General features: G+C 35.4%; 2 protein-coding genes across 6 annotated transcripts in view; one reads left to right on the top strand and one right to left on the bottom strand.

The window, feature by feature from the left end:
• The first annotated feature begins 437 nt into the window (after positions 1-437).
• On the top strand, positions 438-20210 carry DIS3 (DIS3 homolog, exosome endoribonuclease and 3'-5' exoribonuclease). The gene is made up of 21 exons (XM_018071322.2): positions 438-575; positions 1773-1930; positions 2647-2840; positions 2953-3026; positions 4106-4273; positions 5115-5279; positions 6187-6300; positions 6409-6546; positions 7712-7858; positions 9058-9174; positions 10007-10108; positions 10727-10791; positions 10888-10972; positions 11537-11664; positions 12103-12189; positions 13195-13351; positions 14863-15077; positions 16167-16335; positions 16764-16922; positions 17282-17404; positions 19602-20210. Exons 2-21 carry the CDS (start codon positions 1878-1880, stop codon positions 19689-19691), a joined length of 2550 nt encoding a protein of 849 aa, XP_017926811.1. The 5' UTR covers positions 438-575; positions 1773-1877; the 3' UTR covers positions 19692-20210.
• The window catches only part of BORA (BORA aurora kinase A activator), a 32854-nt gene continuing 17094 nt past the window's right edge, over positions 4856-20615 (bottom strand). For 2 of the 5 annotated variants that reach the window (XM_029960851.1, XM_029960855.1), the window contains exon 12: positions 20057-20246. In XM_029960851.1, the coding sequence (XP_029816711.1) occupies positions 20200-20246 (47 nt within the window). In that variant the 3' untranslated portion in view covers positions 20057-20199. Of the gene's footprint in view, positions 4950-16021; positions 16069-17197; positions 17570-20056; positions 20247-20615 lie in introns of those variants that run through there. The other 3 variants (XM_029960854.1, XM_029960853.1, XM_029960852.1) reach the window with 3 other exon arrangements.

Here is a 20615-nt window from a genome sequence, read left to right as displayed (position 1 = left end):
TTTGGGGTTTTTTACTTACTTGTTTTTTGTTCTGCCTTTTTTTGTGAACGGTAGGAGTAAACAAGAACATTTATTTATTTTGCTCGTTGTGATCTGATGTGGGTATGGAAAAAGTCAGAGAGAGTCGGTAGACTCTGAAACAGTGATTGGGATCTTCTTGTGGTCACTGAATTTTCTTCTCAACCAGAATTTTCCCTAAATGCCTCTTCTGTTTTTCAGAATGTAGGTTTGTGTTCTCTATACTGTGATGTTGATTTCGTGTAATAAATAGAGGTTACAAAATCATCCCATGTGCAAGTCTGGAAGCAGTGGGAGAAACTTTACTCTGTAGCCCGTCAATAGTTGTGCAAAGGTTTGAGTCTGAGCAGTGCAGACACTAGACTGCCTGGGAGACACAGGAATCCTAAGACTGACATTTAATTTTTTTTTTTAGTTGCTTTTGAATACCTGTGTAGAAGTTAGAATAGCCCTCAGCAGACACTGGAGACTGGAAGTAATTAATGAATCCTGACATGGAGTACTCAGAAGAGGGGCACAACACCTTTGTATTTTAGCAGTTTTACATCCCAAAAGTTGTAAGTAAGGATTTTCTTCCCAAAACAGCATATCAAAGGGTGTTTTCAGCCTGTTACACGTGGACTTCTTGTTGTCTATTGGTAAAGTTTGTATGTGCGTCCTGTGGAGCACTCTGAGAATGTGCCAGGGTATGCTGCCACAAACTGGAGAAGTGGGGATTAGGAAGTCTTGGTAACAGTAGGGAAAGGATTTGCCTAGCAACTGAAACAGGTGTTCAAAAGTAAGGCTTGGCCTGGTACTTCAGCTTGTACGTAGAATAATAATGGATTTCTTCCCTAATGAACATGGCTCTAAATCTTTCAGGTCATCTAAACATCAAGGTCAGGGAAGCTTGGTCTGGCATTGCTTTTGATTCTTTTAGCTATACCTTCTAGAACCTTATTGCTTTCTCTTTCTGCAGGTGGGTTTGCACAGTTCCTTACCACAAACCTAGCAAGTGGAGCTCTCATCCTTTTATGCTGACAGCTTGCTTGGATCCTTGGTGTGGATCTTTGCAGACCATGACTGTCAGGAGTTAGCAAAGAAAAGTGCTGACAAATTTTTAACAAATTTCCTTAAAAAAGAAAAACGTCTTTTAAAAGACAAGAGCAGCTAACAGAATTCCAATTGGTTTGACTCTGTGCAAATTAAAATTGCAGTGCAACAATGGGATTATTTCTGGAGAACTTAAGCCTACACGTGCACGTCCAGGCACGTCCTGTCAACTGTGTAACAGTGCTCAGGTGCTATTTTATGGCTTGCATTCCTCACAAAGGCATATGCCATACAGCCTGTAAATTATGGCCGATTACTGTCTGCTTGTGCATAGTTGTATTTTGTTTACTAAGATTACAATTTACAGGAACCCATTTTATGTAAATAAAATTTCTAGTGTACAATTGGCCTTACATTTGTTTGGAGACCTGCATATGTTGGGGATGAATTTGTTGGAAGTCAGAATAAGTCCTTCTCTTTACTCCAGGAAAATTCAGGTCATGGAGAATATGGAAAATCCTACTTGATTTTTTTTTTTCCCATGAGCAGGAGGAAGCAACTTAATACACTGTTCAGTTTCCCAGTAGTGAGAGAAGAAGACAGAAGGAGTGCCACTCATTATTCCTGTTAGCTTCTTATGTATTAACCAAACAAATATTTTAAGTCCTGTTATTGGATACAATTAAACAGCAATTTTGATTAATTTCCATTTTGTTCCTCAGATTGACGTCCTTGAAGATCCTGTTATTAAGAATGTCATTGTGCTACAGACAGTCTTACAAGAAGTCAGGAATCGGAGTGCACCAGTATACAAGCGAATTAGGGACATGATTCAAAACCCTGAAAAACATTTCTATTCTTTCACCAATGAGCATCATAGGTAAGGTGTGGAATAGGGTATAACAAAGTTGCGCTGATGTCTGGTAAAAAAAAGTGGGAAACAAAACTGGAACATGTGGACTAGGAAGAAAAATTAGACTGGCGTGCATAGAACTGCATACTTCTAAAGAATCCTGTTGGGAAATAGTTGCATGTTCCAGGAGCTTTTCTGTTTATAATTAGTATATATGTTATGAAAGGAGGATTGGAATACTGAATAAACTGTATAGATAGCACTGTTATCTTGAGCAATAGAATACTGATTTTCCATTTCCTTTTAAGCATATTCCAATGCTTTATTGTCAGCTCAGTCTGTAGCAGAATTCAAAAATCTGTTAGTAAGTTAGTGACAGAAAGCTCTAAGAAATGAAGATGCAATGAATTTGCATTTATCTGTGCTCACAATTAATTTCCAATACTGCAGTATCGTAGTTTTAGGAATCTCGAATCCACAGTTCTAACATCTTGAATGCAATCCTCTTCAATTGTCTCTGAGAAGGTTGTATTAGAAATTAACACTTCCTTCCTATTTTCCTTTACCTGGCCCTTCAGTGGCCTAAGAAGCGTTACACATACTTTAAAATGGGTACAGTAATGATTCTTTTGGCCTCACAGCCTTGATTTTGTTTGTCTGGAAAATTTTTCTGAGTGGAGATACATGTTGGGATTTTTTTTGTTTTGTCACACCCTGCCTTTTTTTTTTTTAAATTTATTTAGGGAAACGTACATAGAGCAAAAGCGAGGAGAAACTTCTAATGACCGCAATGACAGAGCCATTCGGGTAGCAGTAAACTGGTACAATGAACACTTGAAGAAAATAGAGGATGAGGAGAAGATTCAAGTTATCTTTTTAACAAATGACAGAACTAATAAAGAGAAGGCTTTAGAGGAAGGGATAACTGCTTATACATGTAAGTGAAATAGTATGTATGTTTAATTTATTGTTCAGATAAACTGTGCAGTCTCTTCATACCTAAATCCTGTGCATCTCTCACATAAATATTTATGTGTGTGCTTTTGTAGGTGAGGAGTATATAAAAAGCTTGACAGCTAATCCTGAGCTTGTAGATCGTCTTGCTTGTGTATCTGATGAAGGGGTATGTTTTTATTTTCTTTTTATAAAATAAATTAATCAGAATAATATTGGATACTGTATGTCAGGCTATTAGCATCCATTTAGAATATGAGGTCTCTGGACTTTATTCCCATTTTGGCAATTTAACTTTTTGTCAACTGAAAAGTAAAAAGGAAACATTGCAGCCATTTTTAGTGCTGCTTATATGCCTGTTAGTAGGTGTCTTGTTGTTTGCAAAAAACCAGTTGCTTTAGGCAACTTTTGAGACGATGAGAATAATAACAGTTGGTTTAAATAAAGTGTATAAATATGAGAAATAATTGAAACAAAATGAAAACAAAATATGTTGCTGACTACTTAGATTTTGGCTTGTGTGTACTTGAAAGTTTGTTAACTTATTGATCAAAAGTATTTTCGTGTGGTGATCAGTTAAGTTGGCATAAATGCAGTCTGCAGTTCAAAGATGAGCTACATCCTCTTCTGTTTCCTTGTGCTTTGTGTTTGTCAGAATCAAGACTTATATTTTCACACACAAACTTATAGAGCTGAACACTAACTACAAAAAATGGGAAAGTTCATTTCATCATAGTTCTAACAGAACAGAGCTTTAACATGTAAGAGTAGGAAGAAAGTGGAAGGCTCAGATATCTTCTCAGCAGCTAACTGTAGATCATTCGGGTTCTCCAAAGCTTAGTCACAGTAATGTATTTTCATAATGTTTCATATTGCTTACAGTGTATACCCTCTGTGCCATACTCTTCACTATGTAGTACTGTACTAGTATTTTTTTGTTAAGTGTATGTTTAGTCAGTATAGCCAAATGAAAAGTGTATGCCACTCATGCAGTATCATTTTAAGTAACTGCAGGCAAACAGGAAAACAAGAGTTCCTGGAATTGTCATGTTTTTATGGTTTTTTTACTTTTGGTGCTTTATTAGAAAAAATACTGCTTAGTAGTAGTTTTTTATTACTGTGCTTATTCCTACCTGCACATAGTTACAATTTTGGAGTTTGTCAGCTTGAGTGTCATGTTCCTGAGCTCAGTTTGGAAATAATCATGAATATAAAATACTGAAAATTTCTTCTCCTTTTTTCCTAAAGAAAGAAATAGAAAGTGGAAAAATAATATTCCCAGAACATATTCCTCTTAGCAAATTGCAGCAAGGAATAAAATCTGGTATTTACCTCCAAGGAACTTTTAGGGCGAGCAGAGAGAATTATCTTGAAGCTACTGTTTGGGTTCATGGAGATGCTGAAGAAAACAGAGAGGTGAATTTTTCATTTTATCTTTGTGCTGTGAACTTTAACTAGCCTCAGTAATGACTTAAAATTTAATTCTTTCATGGTGACGTGTGTTAAAATGGAGCATTTTAGTAGTTTTTCCTCTTCTTGTTTTTTTCAGTGTTTTTGCTGACATTTTCATTTGTTCTTTGTATGGATATAGACTACTGAAATGCTGACTGTGCTCTTTGTGAAAAAAAGAATAATGTGTTTAAAATTAGAGTTTGATAAAGTAATTGGTAAAATAAAACTGAGTCTTGGTTGTTAATAGTTTTTCAATTGACTCAACAGTTTTTAAAATCAGTTTGAAATATATGGTGAAAGACAAAGGAACAAGTGTGTGGTAGGATTTTCAGAAAAAACTGTCATAAGGCCTTGTGGGGTTCTCTTGCTTTATTTCCCCTCTTATTTTCATGCTTGGTGAGGAGGGGATGGCTTTTTCCTGCCCAGCAGTCAACCCATCTGTCTCCCTGCTGAATTCTCAGTTGATACAGTTGTACAGACACTGTTTCCAAGCAGTGGCAGTTGTCTCCTCTCTCCCTATTTGTGGTTGCAAATTTATTCCTTTTTCCCAGTAGTATGTGGAGTCCCCAAGCCTGCCAAAAACATTTTTTTATAAAAGGAATTGGAATCCTGAAATAAGATCATCAGTACTCTAAGAAACCTAGACAGAGGAAAAAAAATGAGTCACAAACATGCTTTATAATGTTCTTTGGAGTGCAGAGCCTGTTATACGTGTTTACTCTTCTGTTACACTGCTTTGATTTGGGTGTTTTGTGTTTATCATCATGAATATTTGCATTTTCATTTTGTTTTCTAAAAAATCCAGATAATTGTTCAGGGACTGAAACATTTAAACCGAGCTGTTCATGAAGATATTGTCGCCGTGGAGCTGTTGGCAAAAAATGAATGGGTAGCACCATCCTCAGTGGTCTTGCAAGATGAAGGCCAGAATGAAGATGACATAGAAAATGAAGAGGAGAAAGAAAACATTGTATGAAATGAATAATTTTACTTAACTGTTATGTTAAGAGAGAAATTCAATCTGCAGTACCTGACAGTGTTAGGCTTTAGATTTATCCATACTTTGTATAGGCTGTGAATACAGAAATTATAAAACTTAATTTGTAGTTATACAATTGTGTTAAATAGATGATCATGTATAGAATAGATACTTTTTAATTAATCTCAGTTAGAAATTCCCACATTACTTTATTAAGCTTAATAAATCCGAAAGTTATTGAGTGGTAGTCAGGAAATAATGTAAATCTGTATACCAATGTGCAGATCAGGATTTGCTAGCATAGGAGCAGGTGTTGTATTACATTGACAGTTACCTTTTATAGGGAGTACATTTGGAACCACTTGTAAAATATTCCTCAGCTTTCTACAGTAATTGCAATTAATGTGCACGCAGTCCACACACGTATGTCCTGACCTAGAAGATCATTCCTTTAAAAATGATCCTTCAGTTGAATGTCATGGGAATTTTTTTTTAATGATCATGTTGAGAATTACTGGCGAATTTTCAAGCAGCATAAAAGGACTCCTGAAGATTAAAATAGGTTGTAAAATAAGATGGAGATTTTTATTTGTCTGGGTTTTTTTAATGAACATAATTTCAGAAAAATGAAGAACAGCAGAAAAAGACTGGAAAGAAATACTGTCTTGTCCCACTATCTCTACTCACTCCACAACTAAGAAGTTGTGTCACTTACTGAAAATGCTAAAAGTTATGCAAAGCACAGGGAGGCATAGTTCTGTTTATAAGGTTATAATAGAATTTATGGCATTATAATGAGACATAAAATGTTACTACCAAGGTTTGAGGTATGTGCTGTATCAAACATGTTTACATGAGTTGAAACAGTTTTGTATTTTTAATCTTTGTGTCCTACCAGCTGAAGACTGCTGTTAACAAGGACATGCTGAGACCTACAGGAAAAGTAGTGGGCATCATAAAACGAAACTGGCGACCATATTGTGGCATGCTTTCCAAATCGCAGATCAAAGAGGTAAAGAAATAATCCAGTTAATAAATCCAGAAATACACCTGGAGGTATAGGTTTTTGGGTTTTGTCTTTAATTGGGAATTAATTGTTGTTTTTTCTGGCTATTAATAGGCAAGGCGCCATTTGTTTACACCAGCTGATCGCAGAATTCCTCGCATTCGAATAGAAACCAGACAAGCAGAAACATTGGAAGGACAAAGAATAATTGTTGCTATTGATGGTTGGCCCAGGAATTCCAGGTATCCTAATGTAAGTTTAAGCATTTTCTTTTGAACTTTTAGCTATCTGATTTTTATGTGTTATTAAAATGTTAGTTATTAAAATGTTTGTTATCTGCAACACTGAGCAGCTGCAAACAGCGTTGACATGGATTTTAAGTTATTCGAATGCCATTCGATGGTGCAAATTAAGGAAGTCCTTAATTGATGTAGTTTGCTCTTCCCCCCAAAAAACAGGTATGGATTATCATGCTTTGAAAGCTTACTCGTGCAGTTCTGCAGTAAACATATATGTGCTACTTAAGATACTTTATATGGACTAACCATGGACCACTTTGCATGTGGTGTGACTCTTGGGGTTGTCCTGTGCAGGGCTGAGAGCTGGACTTGAAGATCCTTCCAGGTCCCTCCCAGCTCAGCATATTCTATAATTCTGGGATTGTTTTAGTCTGGGTTCCTAGAAATATGAATCTTTTGCTCTGATTTTGCTCATTCACGCATACGGATCACTGTTCTGGCAGATATTTAACACATAGGCCAAATTCAATCAAAGTGCCAGTAGGACTGAGTTACAGGTAATTAACTTCTTAGAAGTTGAGTGTAAATAAATACGAGGCTGTATGAGAAACTAAAGACACCAGTGCCAATTTGTGTTGAACACTAGCTAGGTTTTGAAGAGGTTTCCAGTGGCTTGTGTAGGAATGCATAGCTTTTAAGAATGAGCACACAGGTGACTCATGCAAGTTTAGAGAAATGAAAGGCACATGGAATATATGGAAGAAGCATTAAGACAAAGCATTACTGCAGGGGATGACAGAAGTGAGGAATAAAGTGTGACACAATGCAAACCCATAGAGAAATTAGAGTTTATTAGTTTTGCTGCTTATTCAGCAACGGCTTTTCCTTCCTGCAAAAAAGAATTCACGTTTACAATTTTTTCTGCCTTAACTATGTAGAATTTAGTGCCATTCGAGGAAAAGAGGGGGATGTACACAGTGCAAACTTACTGAATCAAATAAATGTTTAAAATGAAATTTCTCTCTTAAAGATGAGTAAGTTAACTAAAGAAAAAAGATTGCCCCTACTGGGTAGTTTAATATATGAGTAACCTAAGGGATAATGTTCTCAAATACTTATTTTTGGGCAAATGGTATCACTTGATGTATGCATGTGTGTGTATGTATATTGTTTCTCAGGGTCATTTTGTAAAGAATTTGGGAAGTGCTGGAGATAAAGAGACAGAGACAGAAGTTCTTCTACTTGAACATGATGTCCCGCATCAGGCTTTTTCCCAGGCTGTTCTTGGTTTCCTACCAAAAATGCCATGGAGCATTACAGAAGAGGTAATTATTTGAAAATTACTGTAATAATTACTGTGCCTTCTGTTTCAAAGCAGACTGACATTTTTGGATATTCCAATGCACCAGAAATAGGAGAAATGTTGTCCAGGACTGTTTTGTCTTAGGTTGAACTTTCAGCTGGATTTCCTATGGAAACAAGACCTCTGCAAGTTTTTGGGTTTTGGCTAAAACTGTGTTTGCTGAGGATAAACATTTTAAGACAAAAACGTATTACAGGTTTCATTAAAGAATAAAAAGATAAAAGAATGTTTTTGCAAATGGGAGGCTGCAATTCAAATAATTATACAATCATCCCTAAGAGTTTTTCATCTTGCAAAATAGCTTTGTAACCAAATGTGGCAGCCTGTTTCACAGACAAAATAATCTGAGGTGTGGAGACTTAAATGTATTTCTGCTATCATACAGTAATTAGAGAAAGAAGCAATTCTGGAAGGAAAATTTCTGTTTAAATGCAGTTAGTGAATTTCAGGTTTGCCCCAGTAGCTTAAATATGGGAAATGGTTGCTTTAGAATTTATGGGAAAATGTCATCGGGGGACAATTTGAGCATAGTTTTTGATTTGGGCTGGGCTGAGTGTTTTTGTGTGTGCATTTTAATGTCTTGGAGGTGGGCTACTTTTATTATAATTTATTACCTACTTCTCTTTTTTTTAATGGAAACAGAAGGAGGGATCTTCGTGTAAATTAGCTCACTATAAGTCAGTTGCCTAGTCTTAGATACTTGAGACCTTTTTACAGCCATTGTACAGAGGTAGATGCTTCCAAAGTGTGCAGTTCCTTTCAACTGTCTAGACATCTAAGCCTTAGAAAGCCAGAGTTGAGAGCAGTCATATCCTAAACAAGTCATCCATCTGGACATGAATCAAAATTTCACTTCAAAAGATCTTGATTCCTGGTCCTGCTAATTCTAAGATCATAACAAGATTATGGTTCTGTTCCTCTTCCTGATTGCTGTAAAACAAACAAACAAATTATTACTTGATAATCTTCTGTCTTATTTTTTCTATCATTGTAATTTATGCATATCTGTTTTAATCTTGTACTAAAGAAAAACAAAACAAAAGCATTTTGAAAATGCTTGCTTGGGAAAATCTTATGTAATGTGCCTTTCTCAAATAATTGTTTTTACTTTGATATGGAAGGTGTTCTTGAAAACAGTTTTTTGTTTATTTTAAATTTCAGGATATGAAACACAGGGAGGACTTAAGGCATCTGAATGTTTGTAGTGTTGATCCTCCTGGCTGTACGGATATTGATGATGCATTACATTGCAGAGAAATAGAAAATGGAAATATAGAGGTATTGTATCAAGCCAATCATTTACTTATTTACTTGTTCCTTTATTTTACAAACAGCGCAGTAGTGGTAATAGAATAGAATAATATATGACATGACTATAGAATAGTATATGACATGAGCCAAGCTCCAGATCTGTTATAATAAAGTAGTGATGTTTGCACAGCTGCAAGATTGCAATAAAGAAAGGGAGTTGATTTTCATTATATCAGTGTGGGAATTTAATGTCTTCTAAATTCACCCTGGTTTATCCTTGTATGTCATGGGAAATTAACATAAAATGTATTTACTGCTTTAAGTAAGTATTATAAACAAGGATATTTATCCTTATTAGAATAAGGAACTGTCAGAAAAAAAAAAAAGCTAAGATACTGCTATAATGCCTATGGTATGATTATTTTATTAAAAAAAAAGGCATTAAAAAGCTACAGGCTTAACACCAGCTCTCTACCCTCTTATATCTAATTTAGTCAGATTGTCTTCCTTTTGGAATTCAGAATTGTAATAGCAGGGTGTGCCAAAATGGAAAGTAAGAACTTTGTAGTGAGCCTTGAAGAAAATGAAAGAGGTTATTTGAGCCCCCAGGCAAAGAGGAGTTGCATTGGTAATGAATATAACTTCCCCCTAAACGTACACGTCTTATTATGTATAATTGCTGCAACTATTCCCTTTCTAATATCTGTATGATAGGATTTAACTATTCCTATTTGTAAATACAGGAGCTGCTGAAGGGAACTGGCAATGGATAAGTTGGGTTGTAAATAAAAACTTGAGAAAGTTTCTTTGAGAACTCTTTCTGTTTCATGAGATGCATAATGTGCTGCTTGTTTTCCAGGTCGGTGTACATATTGCAGATGTCAGTCATTTCATTCGCCCAGGAAATGCTTTGGATGAGGAGTCAGTAAAAAGAGGAACAACAGTATATCTGTGTGAAAAAGTAATTGTTTTCTACAGCTTTTGGTGCTATTAAGTGGTTGGATTTTCATTGCTTTCCCCTTTTACTTCTTGGGAGTAGACACATTCTCTCTGAATTAAGGAAAAAGAAAGCAGACTCCTTCAGGCTGCACTTAATTTGTCCAAGACTTTTTTTTCCCATTTTATCTTTTAAAATCCATTATCTGGAGAATATCCCTTTCAACTCCTGTTTGAAGCATTATTGACGTGCGGCTCTGAAACTGGAATACTGTTTTAATACTAATCTGCAATTGCAGAATTGGCCTGGTTTTGCCTTTTCCATTGTGGGGTTTTTTTTCATAATAGCTAAATCTCTGGTGTTTCCTATGATTTGCATTCGTTAACACTGTAAACTTGGTCCTGTTTATCTTATTTCTTACAGACCACAATATTTTTTCAGAAATAACAGTTACTAAAAAAAAAATAATTTAAATGGATCTTGGAATGAATTTCCTTAATGTAGCATACTTTTCTTTCAGAAATCTGAGCTTTCATAGAAAAAAAAAGTCGTTATTACCTCTAAGCTTTCAGTATATTAAAAATCAGTTAAGTTAAAATACATACTTTTAACTACTTATGATTTTTATTCTTTACTTTGCAGAGGATTGATATGGTTCCAGAGCTACTTAGTTCCAACTTATGCTCCCTGAGATCTAATGTGGACAGGTATATGCATATGATCCATAATTTGATCCTGACAAGAAACCACCCGTGTTTTTGTATGGATTTTAACAGATTTTCCTCTCCTTCTCCCTCTTTTAGACTTGCATTTTCATGTATTTGGGAGATGAACCACAAGGCTGAAATTCTAAAAACCAGATTTACAAAGAGTATTATTAATTCCAAGGTTAGTCACATAAATATTATTACACTTCTGAAAAAAAGCTGAAAGCTGTATTATAAAAACAATGATCAACAAACTTGATAATATAAGTTTTCTTTCTGCTTCTTGATTTATATTTTCTTAGACTTACAAAATTATGGTGGAATCCTAAAAATTAAGAAAATATTATATTCTGCCCTCTTAAGCCTCTAATGCTGCAGTGTTTATGTGTATGGTTACTTGGTATATGATATATATAGGACATGGTTGATATATACCAGCTAGTTATATTTTTAGTTAAATACTGTGGATTCAGTTAAATACTGTAGATGTTTAATACCTTTCTGAAAATTAGATCTCTGATGTATAAAATACATCTGTGATCAGCATAAAAAACAATAAAATGCATGGTATTTCTTAATATCTTGCATAGATCTGTCCTCATTTGTCCATTATTCTTTGAGGATGACAGGCATTTAACTTTATATTATTGTGAACCAACTTTGACAGGAAGCTGCGCTTCCTGCAAGACAGAACTATGTATTCAATTATGTGTCTTGATGTCTCTCCTTTTTTAACCTCTTCAAGGCTTCTCTTACATATGCTGAAGCACAGATGAGAATTGATTCAGCAACTATGAATGATGAGATTACTACCAGCCTTCGTGGACTAAACAAATTAGCAAAAATTCTGAAGAAGAAAAGAATCGAGAATGGGTAAACCAAGCAGTGTACCTATTACCTTTTTCCCTGCTTTTTTTTCTGTAGTTAAAATGTATGATGGTCCTATATCCATTTTTCTAGTGAAAAAATCTTACAAAAGAGAAGTATTTGTCCCATTCTGATTTGCATAAAAATGCTTATCTTCATTTCCCCAAAAATATAAACTTGAAATGTTAACTTTTTCTTCACAAGATCAGTCAATATAGATCTCTTAAAGTCGTTATAAAAACATAACCAGATGAGTAGCATTTGAAATTTTAGGACCTACTATGGTATGTATCAGCATGACAGTTTCTGCAAATTTGAACATTAATTGCACAATTTCTGCTAATTTTAAATTATAGTTTCATGATAGATGTTGTGTACAGGCTTGCAGCTCAGCTGCTCTGTCTGCTTTACTGTAATTCATAAATACTACTTACTGTCTTCCAGAGCCTTAACACTTTCGTCACCAGAAGTTCGTTTCCACATGGACAGTGAAACTCATGATCCTATTGATCTGCAGACTAAGGAGCTCAAGTATGCATTTTATTTATTAGTTAATTCAGGGTAGGGATTGATTTAAAGACATGTTTAAGTAGAAACATTCAGTTAATAGTGTACAAAGTTCCTATAATAGTGCAGGACGGTCATAGAATGAGAGGATGATTTGGGTTGGAAGAGACCTTTAAAGATCATCTAGTTCCAACTCTCCTGGCATGGGCAGGGACACCTTCCACTAGACCAGGTTGCTCAAGGCCCCACCCAACCTGGCCTTGAATATTTCCAGGGATGGGACATCGACAACTTCACTGAGCAAGCTGATCCTTGGAAGAGAATTCCTGTACTCCACTACTAGTTTAGCAAGTTTTGAACTGTATTCTTCATATATGAACTGGTGTATTTACTACTGATTCAACAGAGCACTAAGTTTCAAACTCTACATCCCACTGGCTTCTCTGTGGTGCTTTTCTACTGGTAGTAACAAAGGAAAGAAATTAGAACTTGGAAGTTAAAGATTACTGAAACTTCACGAACAACTGAGCAGTTATGGCACAAACGCAGTGCTACAATTTTACAGAGGAGTTCTAGTAACAGAACTATTGATTCCATTTCTGAAGATAAAATACTGTCTCGCATACTACTACTTAGCTTCTGTGCTAAAATCTACACTAGGTTCTGTATACTGTCACAACTTTATGGTGTGCAAAATGGTGCTTTCAAACTTCATATGTGCAATATTTTAACAGTACCCTTAGGAAGAAATCAAGAGGCTTATCTGTTGGCCTTTTCAGGCCTTTTAAAGAGCATTTTTCTTTAATTTGATATTCTAGAGTATTTCAGGTTTTTTCTGACTCTATTTGAAACTTAATAAGTGTTATGTTTTTAGTCTTGGAATTGCTTGCCTAAGGGTATAAATGATCAAAACCACTAGTTAATATTATAAAATATTGTTAGGATTGTGAAATGTTTCTTCATTAGGCACTCAAAATAAATGTATAATTTAATGCATTTCTAACAATATAAAATATTTTATCACGATAGAGAAACAAACTCCATGGTTGAAGAGTTCATGTTGCTTGCCAACATTTCTGTAGCACAAAAAATTTACGATGAGTTCCCAGAGTTTGCCTTGCTCCGGAAACATCCTGCTCCTCCCCCATCAAATTATGACATCCTTGTGAAGGCTGCGAAGTCCAAGGCAAGTTTTTACCATGTTAATTAAGTGAATTCATTATGAAAAGCATTATGAAAAGCCATGTATTCTCTCTGGTTGGCCACTTACCCAAGAGTAAGGGTTGGAAAGCAGTATTTTGAAAGTGTATCAGTTACCCTTTGAAAGTGCTGATACTTGTAGCAAGATAATTGTACCTCTAGATGAAAGGAAGACTCTTGAGTTTTTTAAACCCTTTCTTAGGTTAAGAAAGTAAATCACTCTCTAAAGTCTTGTATTGTAACACTTGTATGCTGTGAATGTTTCTCCTCTCCAAGTCACATGTGATTTTTGAGCCAGTTTTTGGCTTTGGATCATATACATTATTGATGTACTTAAAAATTGGTCAGTCAAGTCGAATATGTTTCTCTCAAAGTCAGGAAGTAAGAAATTGTGTTTATAGTTTCCATCCTCTCCTTAGATCAGCTAAAGGTTTATTTAGCCTGAAACAAGTCTGAACAAAAAAACCTATTTTTTCAGTTTCAGGATCTTTTATTCGAGCTAAACTTTTAACTTTGTAGATACTCTGATGTGCATCCATATTTACTTTCCCTTCAACTCTTTCCTCACCCCTTTCTTCTGATTTCCTAAGGGCAAGAGAGAAACTCCCAAAATCTCTCAGTGTGAGATTAACAGACAAGCCGAAACCTAGCCCATTTAATTTTCCACTGGCATAAAATTGGAATAATGATAATGATTTCATTTGTGCTCTGAAAATTATTTTTAAAGTGCTGTTTTATTTGGAAAGGTAAATTTCTGTGCGTAGATAAACATTCTTTTAAATAAACCAAAGAGTTTTTTTCACTACTTTTGACACAACCATCACAATTAGGTATTAATATGCTATATTTATACTTTTTAAATATGCAGTTATTTTACCATAATACAGGCATAATTTGATCGCTGGATCATACTTTGTTGTCAGTGGTGTACATGAAGGAAAGAGCATTCAACTGATCTTGTGATGAAACTTGCTTTGTGTTTCTGAAAATCTGAAATGCACTGTATTTTCACACTATCTAAATTTTTATCGGAGAAAACTGGCAAACAGTATTGACATACAGTACTAGTTTTACAAATCACTTTTATAATAATTTTGCGGAGGAAATACAACAAAGTCAATTACCTTGTGCTTGGATGAAAATCTCTGTGTGGCATAAATATGGGGGGCATTATATTCCTTCTGATTTATTCGGGGGAAAAAGCAACTTAGTAATATTGGCATACAGTGTTTTTTCATTGAGAATTGATGTATTTTCTGAATTCCTAGGCTAATGACATTTCATTTTTTGCACAGAACGCTAGTAATAATGAGGGAGGGACCTGCGCGTGGGTAGATTTTTATTTTTGTAATAGTTGCATTCCATTATGTTATTAGGTGTGATACCTGTGCCAGTTGCTAAGATTACCATGGATGTAGCTGTTGCATTTCTGCTTATACTCTTAACATTTGCTAGTAATACCTGACCTTTATTATATTTCTTCTTCTCTCATTTCAGAATTTGGAAATCAAGACAGATTCAGCGAAGGCTTTAGCTGAATCACTAGACAAAGCTGAATCTCCTACATTCCCCTACCTAAATACACTGTTGCGAATTTTGACCACTCGTTGCATGATGCAAGCTGTTTATTTCTGCTCTGGAATGGATAATGATTTTCATCACTATGGTTTAGCTTCACCTATTTATACCCACTTTACCTCACCTATTAGAAGGTACTTTTATTTTACAGAAGTTTCAGAGAACAAAAAGAAGTGATTTATTTGTGAAGAAATTCTATTTTAAATTGTAGTGCTCTGTTTGAAACAAAGTACTGTTTCTGTTCAGTGTTAGATTTCAGTTGAAACAGCAGTGGCTTAGATCATGATCCATCTTCATGTAAGCTCCCAAATTTATTGTCCACAACTCTTAAGATTTAGTACATTTTTTTAAAAGACCCATAAAAATAATAGAAATATATCCCTAATACAGATCTCTGTCATAGAAATGCACTTTGGGGTCAGTTAGCATTAATCTCAACCAGAGACTGAGGCAGAGTTTGCCTAGTCACTTTTTAGATGGAAGCTGTGCCTAAATTTTGAGGAGACTGTACTTTACAAACACTGCTAATTGGAAACTTGCTTTTGTAGCTGTTGCCTTGTAATGAAATCATACTTCAAAAAGTAGGTTGTTTTTTTAATTCTAACCAAGGATTATCAGAGTTTTGAGGAAAATAACTGTTATCATCTTTTGCTCCTTAGAAACATTTCAAGTGAAATGTCTTTACATGCGGATTAAAATTCCTACACGTTTATGTGGATAATTTGGGGAACTTCTAGCATCCAAATAGTAATTTTAATTCCTACTAGATGTGTTAAAAAGTTCCTTGCTGAGGTTCTAATAAAAGTTATGTACTAAGAAGTTCAAATGGGATTATGTTTTGCAGATCAATGGCATTGTAATACTATTCTACGCTAAATTTGTCTAGTTCATGGCAAAGGCGAGAGGGATTAGTTTAAGATGCCATGGTGAAACATTCTTTAATCCAAAAATAAAACTTTGTTTCTTCTTTGTAAGCATTCAACAATACAGACTCTATTGATACAATATAGAAAACAGTATAGTTCATTCTGGCTCTGCAGTGCATCTTTGGTCAGCAAAGAGAGTGATCTTGAATTGATTCAGGGAGTTGCCATCAGACTGTCATTATTACAAAGACTTTTAGATCTGCAAGATTCACAAAACCAAACTTATATTCAGAAACTTTTTAATTTTCAAAAACTATGTTTTGCTATGTCATTGATCGTTTAACCTCATCTCTGCAGGTATGCTGATATTATAGTGCATCGGCTTTTGGCAGTGGCCATAGGAGCAGACAGTACTTACCCAGAACTGACAGATAAACATAAACTAGCAGATATGTGTAAAACTCTCAATTACCGACATAAAATGGCACAATATGCACAAAGAGCATCTGTTGCATTCCATACACAGGTAAGTAGTCCTGAGACGTTACAGGGTTAACCATGGACATTCACGTTCATTTTAAAGCAAGGGGGGGAACACTGGTACTTTATAGTGCAAAACCAAGTAGGTCTGCAGAAGTGATCAAGGCTGAGGGATACTTTGAGGAAAAGCTTAAAGGCTACATTGCTTGTTCTGAAAAATTCGGAATAATGGCATCTTAAGAGGTCTTTTAGTTTTGTGTTTTTTATAAATATGGTGAATGCTTAATACTACAGTAATGTTATAAATGGTTTATGGGTTTTTTTTAAATCTGTCTTCAATATATGCTGTGTAATTCTCATTAAGTATAGATTGGTATTTGAATGTTTTATTTTTCTAAGGCAGTATATCTGTAATTCAGAAGAGAATGTTCTAGTGCTTTTTTTTCTTATTTCTGTATTTTACTTTTGTTACAGTTATTCTTCAAAACCAAGGGAGTAGTAAATGAAGATGCATATATATTATTTGTAAGAAAAAATGCAATTGTGGTTCTGATCCCTAAGTATGGGTTAGAAGGAACAGTCTTCTTTGAAGAAAAAGACAAACCAACACCAAAACTGGATTACAACAATGAGGTGTGTTATTATTATTCTTAAGGTTGGCTCTTAAATACCTTTATTTTTTTATTTGGTAATTGAGCAGAATGACTAAAATGTATTGTAGTTGGATTTAGAAGGGTACAAGAGGTTTTTCTAAATGCAAGTTTATTAATCCATAGTAGTAGTGCTGCTATAGTATTTGTAAGTCTAAATAAACAGGTTCTGACAAACAGGTTTCTGTGATACTGTTGATATCTAATTATGTGTACCAGATATTATGGCACTAATTTGTGACCATTTTTATTTACATGTAAGATTGAATTTTCCTACAAAAATATTTATTTCTATAAAAACGTAAGACATTGCAAGTATTTATACAAAATATGAACTTTCAGGTACCATCACTTACTGTGGAAGACACAACATTACATGTATTTGATAAAGTTAAAGTGAACATTACGTTAGATGATTCCAACATCCAACATCAGAAAATGCGGATGGTCTTGGTAGAACCGAAGGTAAGGCACAAAATTCACAGAACCATATTACCCTTCAATAATGTTACAAAATTGTCATGTGGTAAAATTGAAATTTAACCAGAAGAAAAGAAAAACAATTTAGCAGGAGCTTGTGATGATTGCTTCATATCCACTCTCGGTAGAACAGAGGTCTGCTTTCACTGGCTGTTGAAAAGAATAGAGGTGTCTAAATTAAATTTCTGTTCTGGGCCCATTGGGATATTTCCGTTGATGGGAAAGGTGATGATTTGCTGAAGTAGTATCTTGAATTTCACTGTTCTGTAATCAAATCTCTCTTTGAAAATCTGCCAAAACTCAGTATGATCTTCTTGCTCCAGTGAATTGCAGTGTGATGGGTGGCTCAGAAGTTAACTCGGTATAATTGCTGGCTGTCATGGCAGTTCTGTCCTACAACTCCCACAATATAAAAGTTTTCTGTTGATAATGTTGTAAGAAGTGTAATGTCCTAGTAACTGCCTCTGGCTTAAGACTTTTCAATTCCAGCTTATTAGTGCATCTGGGACACTGGGCTTTTCACTTGGTCTCACACCTTAGGCCTGTTAAGTATTTTGCAAGACATTACAAGATTGTGCACTTAAAGTTACATGTGACTTTCTTTGTAAACATATGGTTGCAGTAATTGAGTAGCCCTAATCATAGAGGAAAAAGACAACCCAAAATATGCAAGAGCTCCTTGTTGTTTATACAGTCAAACATTATTATTTCTTTTTTCCTTGAGAAATCATGTTTCCAAATGCATGTAAATATTCTGATCTTTGAGCTCTTTTATTATCTTGAACCATAGAATGGTTTGGGTTGGAAGGGACCTTAAAGATCATCTAGTTTCAACCGCCTTGCCATGGGCAGGGACACCTTCCAATGGACCAGGTTGCTCAAAGGCCCCATCCAGCCTGGCCTTGAACACCTCCAGGGATGGGGCATTTACAGCTTCTCTGGGAAACCTGTTCCAGTGTCTCACCACTCTCACAGTAAAGAATTTGTTCCTAATAGCTAATCTAAACCTGCCCACTTAAAACCCTTCCCACTTCTGTCACTACAAGCTCTTGTGAAAAGTCCCTCTCCAGCCTTCTTGTAGTGTCCCTTCAGGTACTGGAAGGCTGCTCAGAGGTCTACCTGGAGCCTTCTCTTCTGCAAGCTGGACAATCCCCATTCTCTCAGCCTTCCCTCATAGGAGAGGTGCTCCATCCCCCTGTGGTGGGCACCCCAGAGCTGGATGCAGTGCTCCAGATGGGGTCTCACCAGAGATGAGTAGAGAGGCAAAATAACCTCCCTTGTCCTGCTGGCCACTCTGCTTTCAATGCAGCCCAGGATCCAACTGCCTTTCTGAGTTGCAAGCACACATAGCCAGCTCATGTCCAGGCTTTCATCCACCAGCACCCCGAAGTCCTTCTTGGTAGGGCTGCTCTCCATCTGTTCATCCTCTTCAGACTGGACTGAGTTGAAACTAATCCTTGTGATTTTAAAAACTGAGAGCAGATAATGAAATTTGTAATAGAAAGGAACCATTGTATTCTGTTGTACATCCACTTTCTGAGCTGCTCCTTGTTTGTGCTCACCAACTAAGCTCACCAACAGAGCTACTGCTAGGGGCATGACTCAGGAACATTCCTGCAGCTGTGACTCCAGTCCAAGGGACACACTTTTAAAACAGACACAAAGTAAGACTAATACAAGCTGATGGTTTGGGGTTTTTTCCCCTGTTCTTCCATTCTGCTTGTACGAATTTCTGGGAAGGTCCTTACTCTACAACAAAATAAATGCTGTAATTTGAGGTTATCCCTTGATCCACGATTGGCTGTACTGGTTAATCCAAAATACTCCGTCATCCTAAATATCAGTTACTAGTCTTCCTTTCCAGTTAGAAAGGAATATAGGAATAAGATGCACACGCAGTGATCATTCCCTTTGTGTCCATCCAAAGGTTCCAGCCACTTAAATACTGTCTCACAGAGAGAAGCAGATCTCTGGGTCCAGTCTATAGTCTTGGTCTGTAAATTTGATCTTTTCCCAGTTCTGATCCCCACACTGTCTTGTAGCAGATGATTTTCTAAATCAAAAGGTTCTGACGTTGATGCACTGTATGTAAAAGTTTGTACAAGTAAACTCAAGTTTTACCAGGATAGAAAAAAATTGAGTCAAAAATGTTTTGACTTCTTTTTTTTTTCCCTTACTGTAGATACTAGGAAAGGATGTGTCTGCAAATCCATCTACAGAGGCGAGCAGTGAGAATGAACCGGAGAAAAAGAAAAAGAAGCTACAAAAATAGCTGAATATAAAAGTTAACAAGAAATCACACAATTATTTGCATTTACTTATTTTTTCCCTATGGGCAAAATGCAAGAAAATAGTTTTGTTTACTTTTTAAATACGTATTTTAATAATCTGTAAAAATTTTTTTAAGCAACTTTTTTATGACTATGTATGCAGAACAGTATTTTTAAAACCAGCTATTATCTACACCTTTGTCTTGTGGGTGAAAATAAATGTTTCTGCAAACTGAAGGAATGAATGTAGGGTTTCTTTTTAACAGCTTGAGAGCTTGACAGAAGTCTGTCTCTTCAGTGCATTCTCTTTAGCACCTCCAAACTGAAAGAAGTAATTGAACAACATAGGTATGAAAGAGATGTCTTTATTCTGTTCCTCTACTCAATTTACAATTAGACATGTTAAAGGACTCTCATTAAAACTACTGAAATTAATTTAATGTAAACAATGACCGTTTTGTGCAATGTGTGCCAACCAATGCATTAAGAACAACTACAGAAACAGAATGGTCAAGTTATTTCCATGGTAATTTGCACAGTAGGTTTCTTCTCCAAATCTGTTGTACAAAACACAATAAAAAAATATATGCATGTTTTCATAAAATAAATATTTCCCATCTAACTGAAGACTACAAAACAGGACAGAAAATACAGGCAATTTACTTGGGGGGATCCTTATTTACTTCTCCCATTCACACACTTCTGCTGTTACTTTTCCCTAACCTTTAAGAACGTACTAATACAGGGTGAAATTAAATATTTTAATGATAGATTTTTTATTTGTGAATACTTCAAAAGCCTCCAATCATTGAACATATTATTAAAAATTCAAAAAATTATTTAAAAAATATAACCCATTCCTAATTACATATATAATGCAGAACAGTTCAGAAAAAGATAATTTGCTTCTTAAATTTGTTAAATTA

This window comes from Manacus vitellinus, unplaced genomic scaffold (genome assembly GCF_001715985.3).
Source record: "Manacus vitellinus isolate BGI_N305 unplaced genomic scaffold, ASM171598v3 scaffold_2_pilon, whole genome shotgun sequence".
Lineage (NCBI taxonomy): Eukaryota > Metazoa > Chordata > Aves > Passeriformes > Pipridae > Manacus > Manacus vitellinus.
Note: the sequence above shows the minus strand (reverse complement) of the source record. Positions and strands in the feature narration are given on the sequence as shown.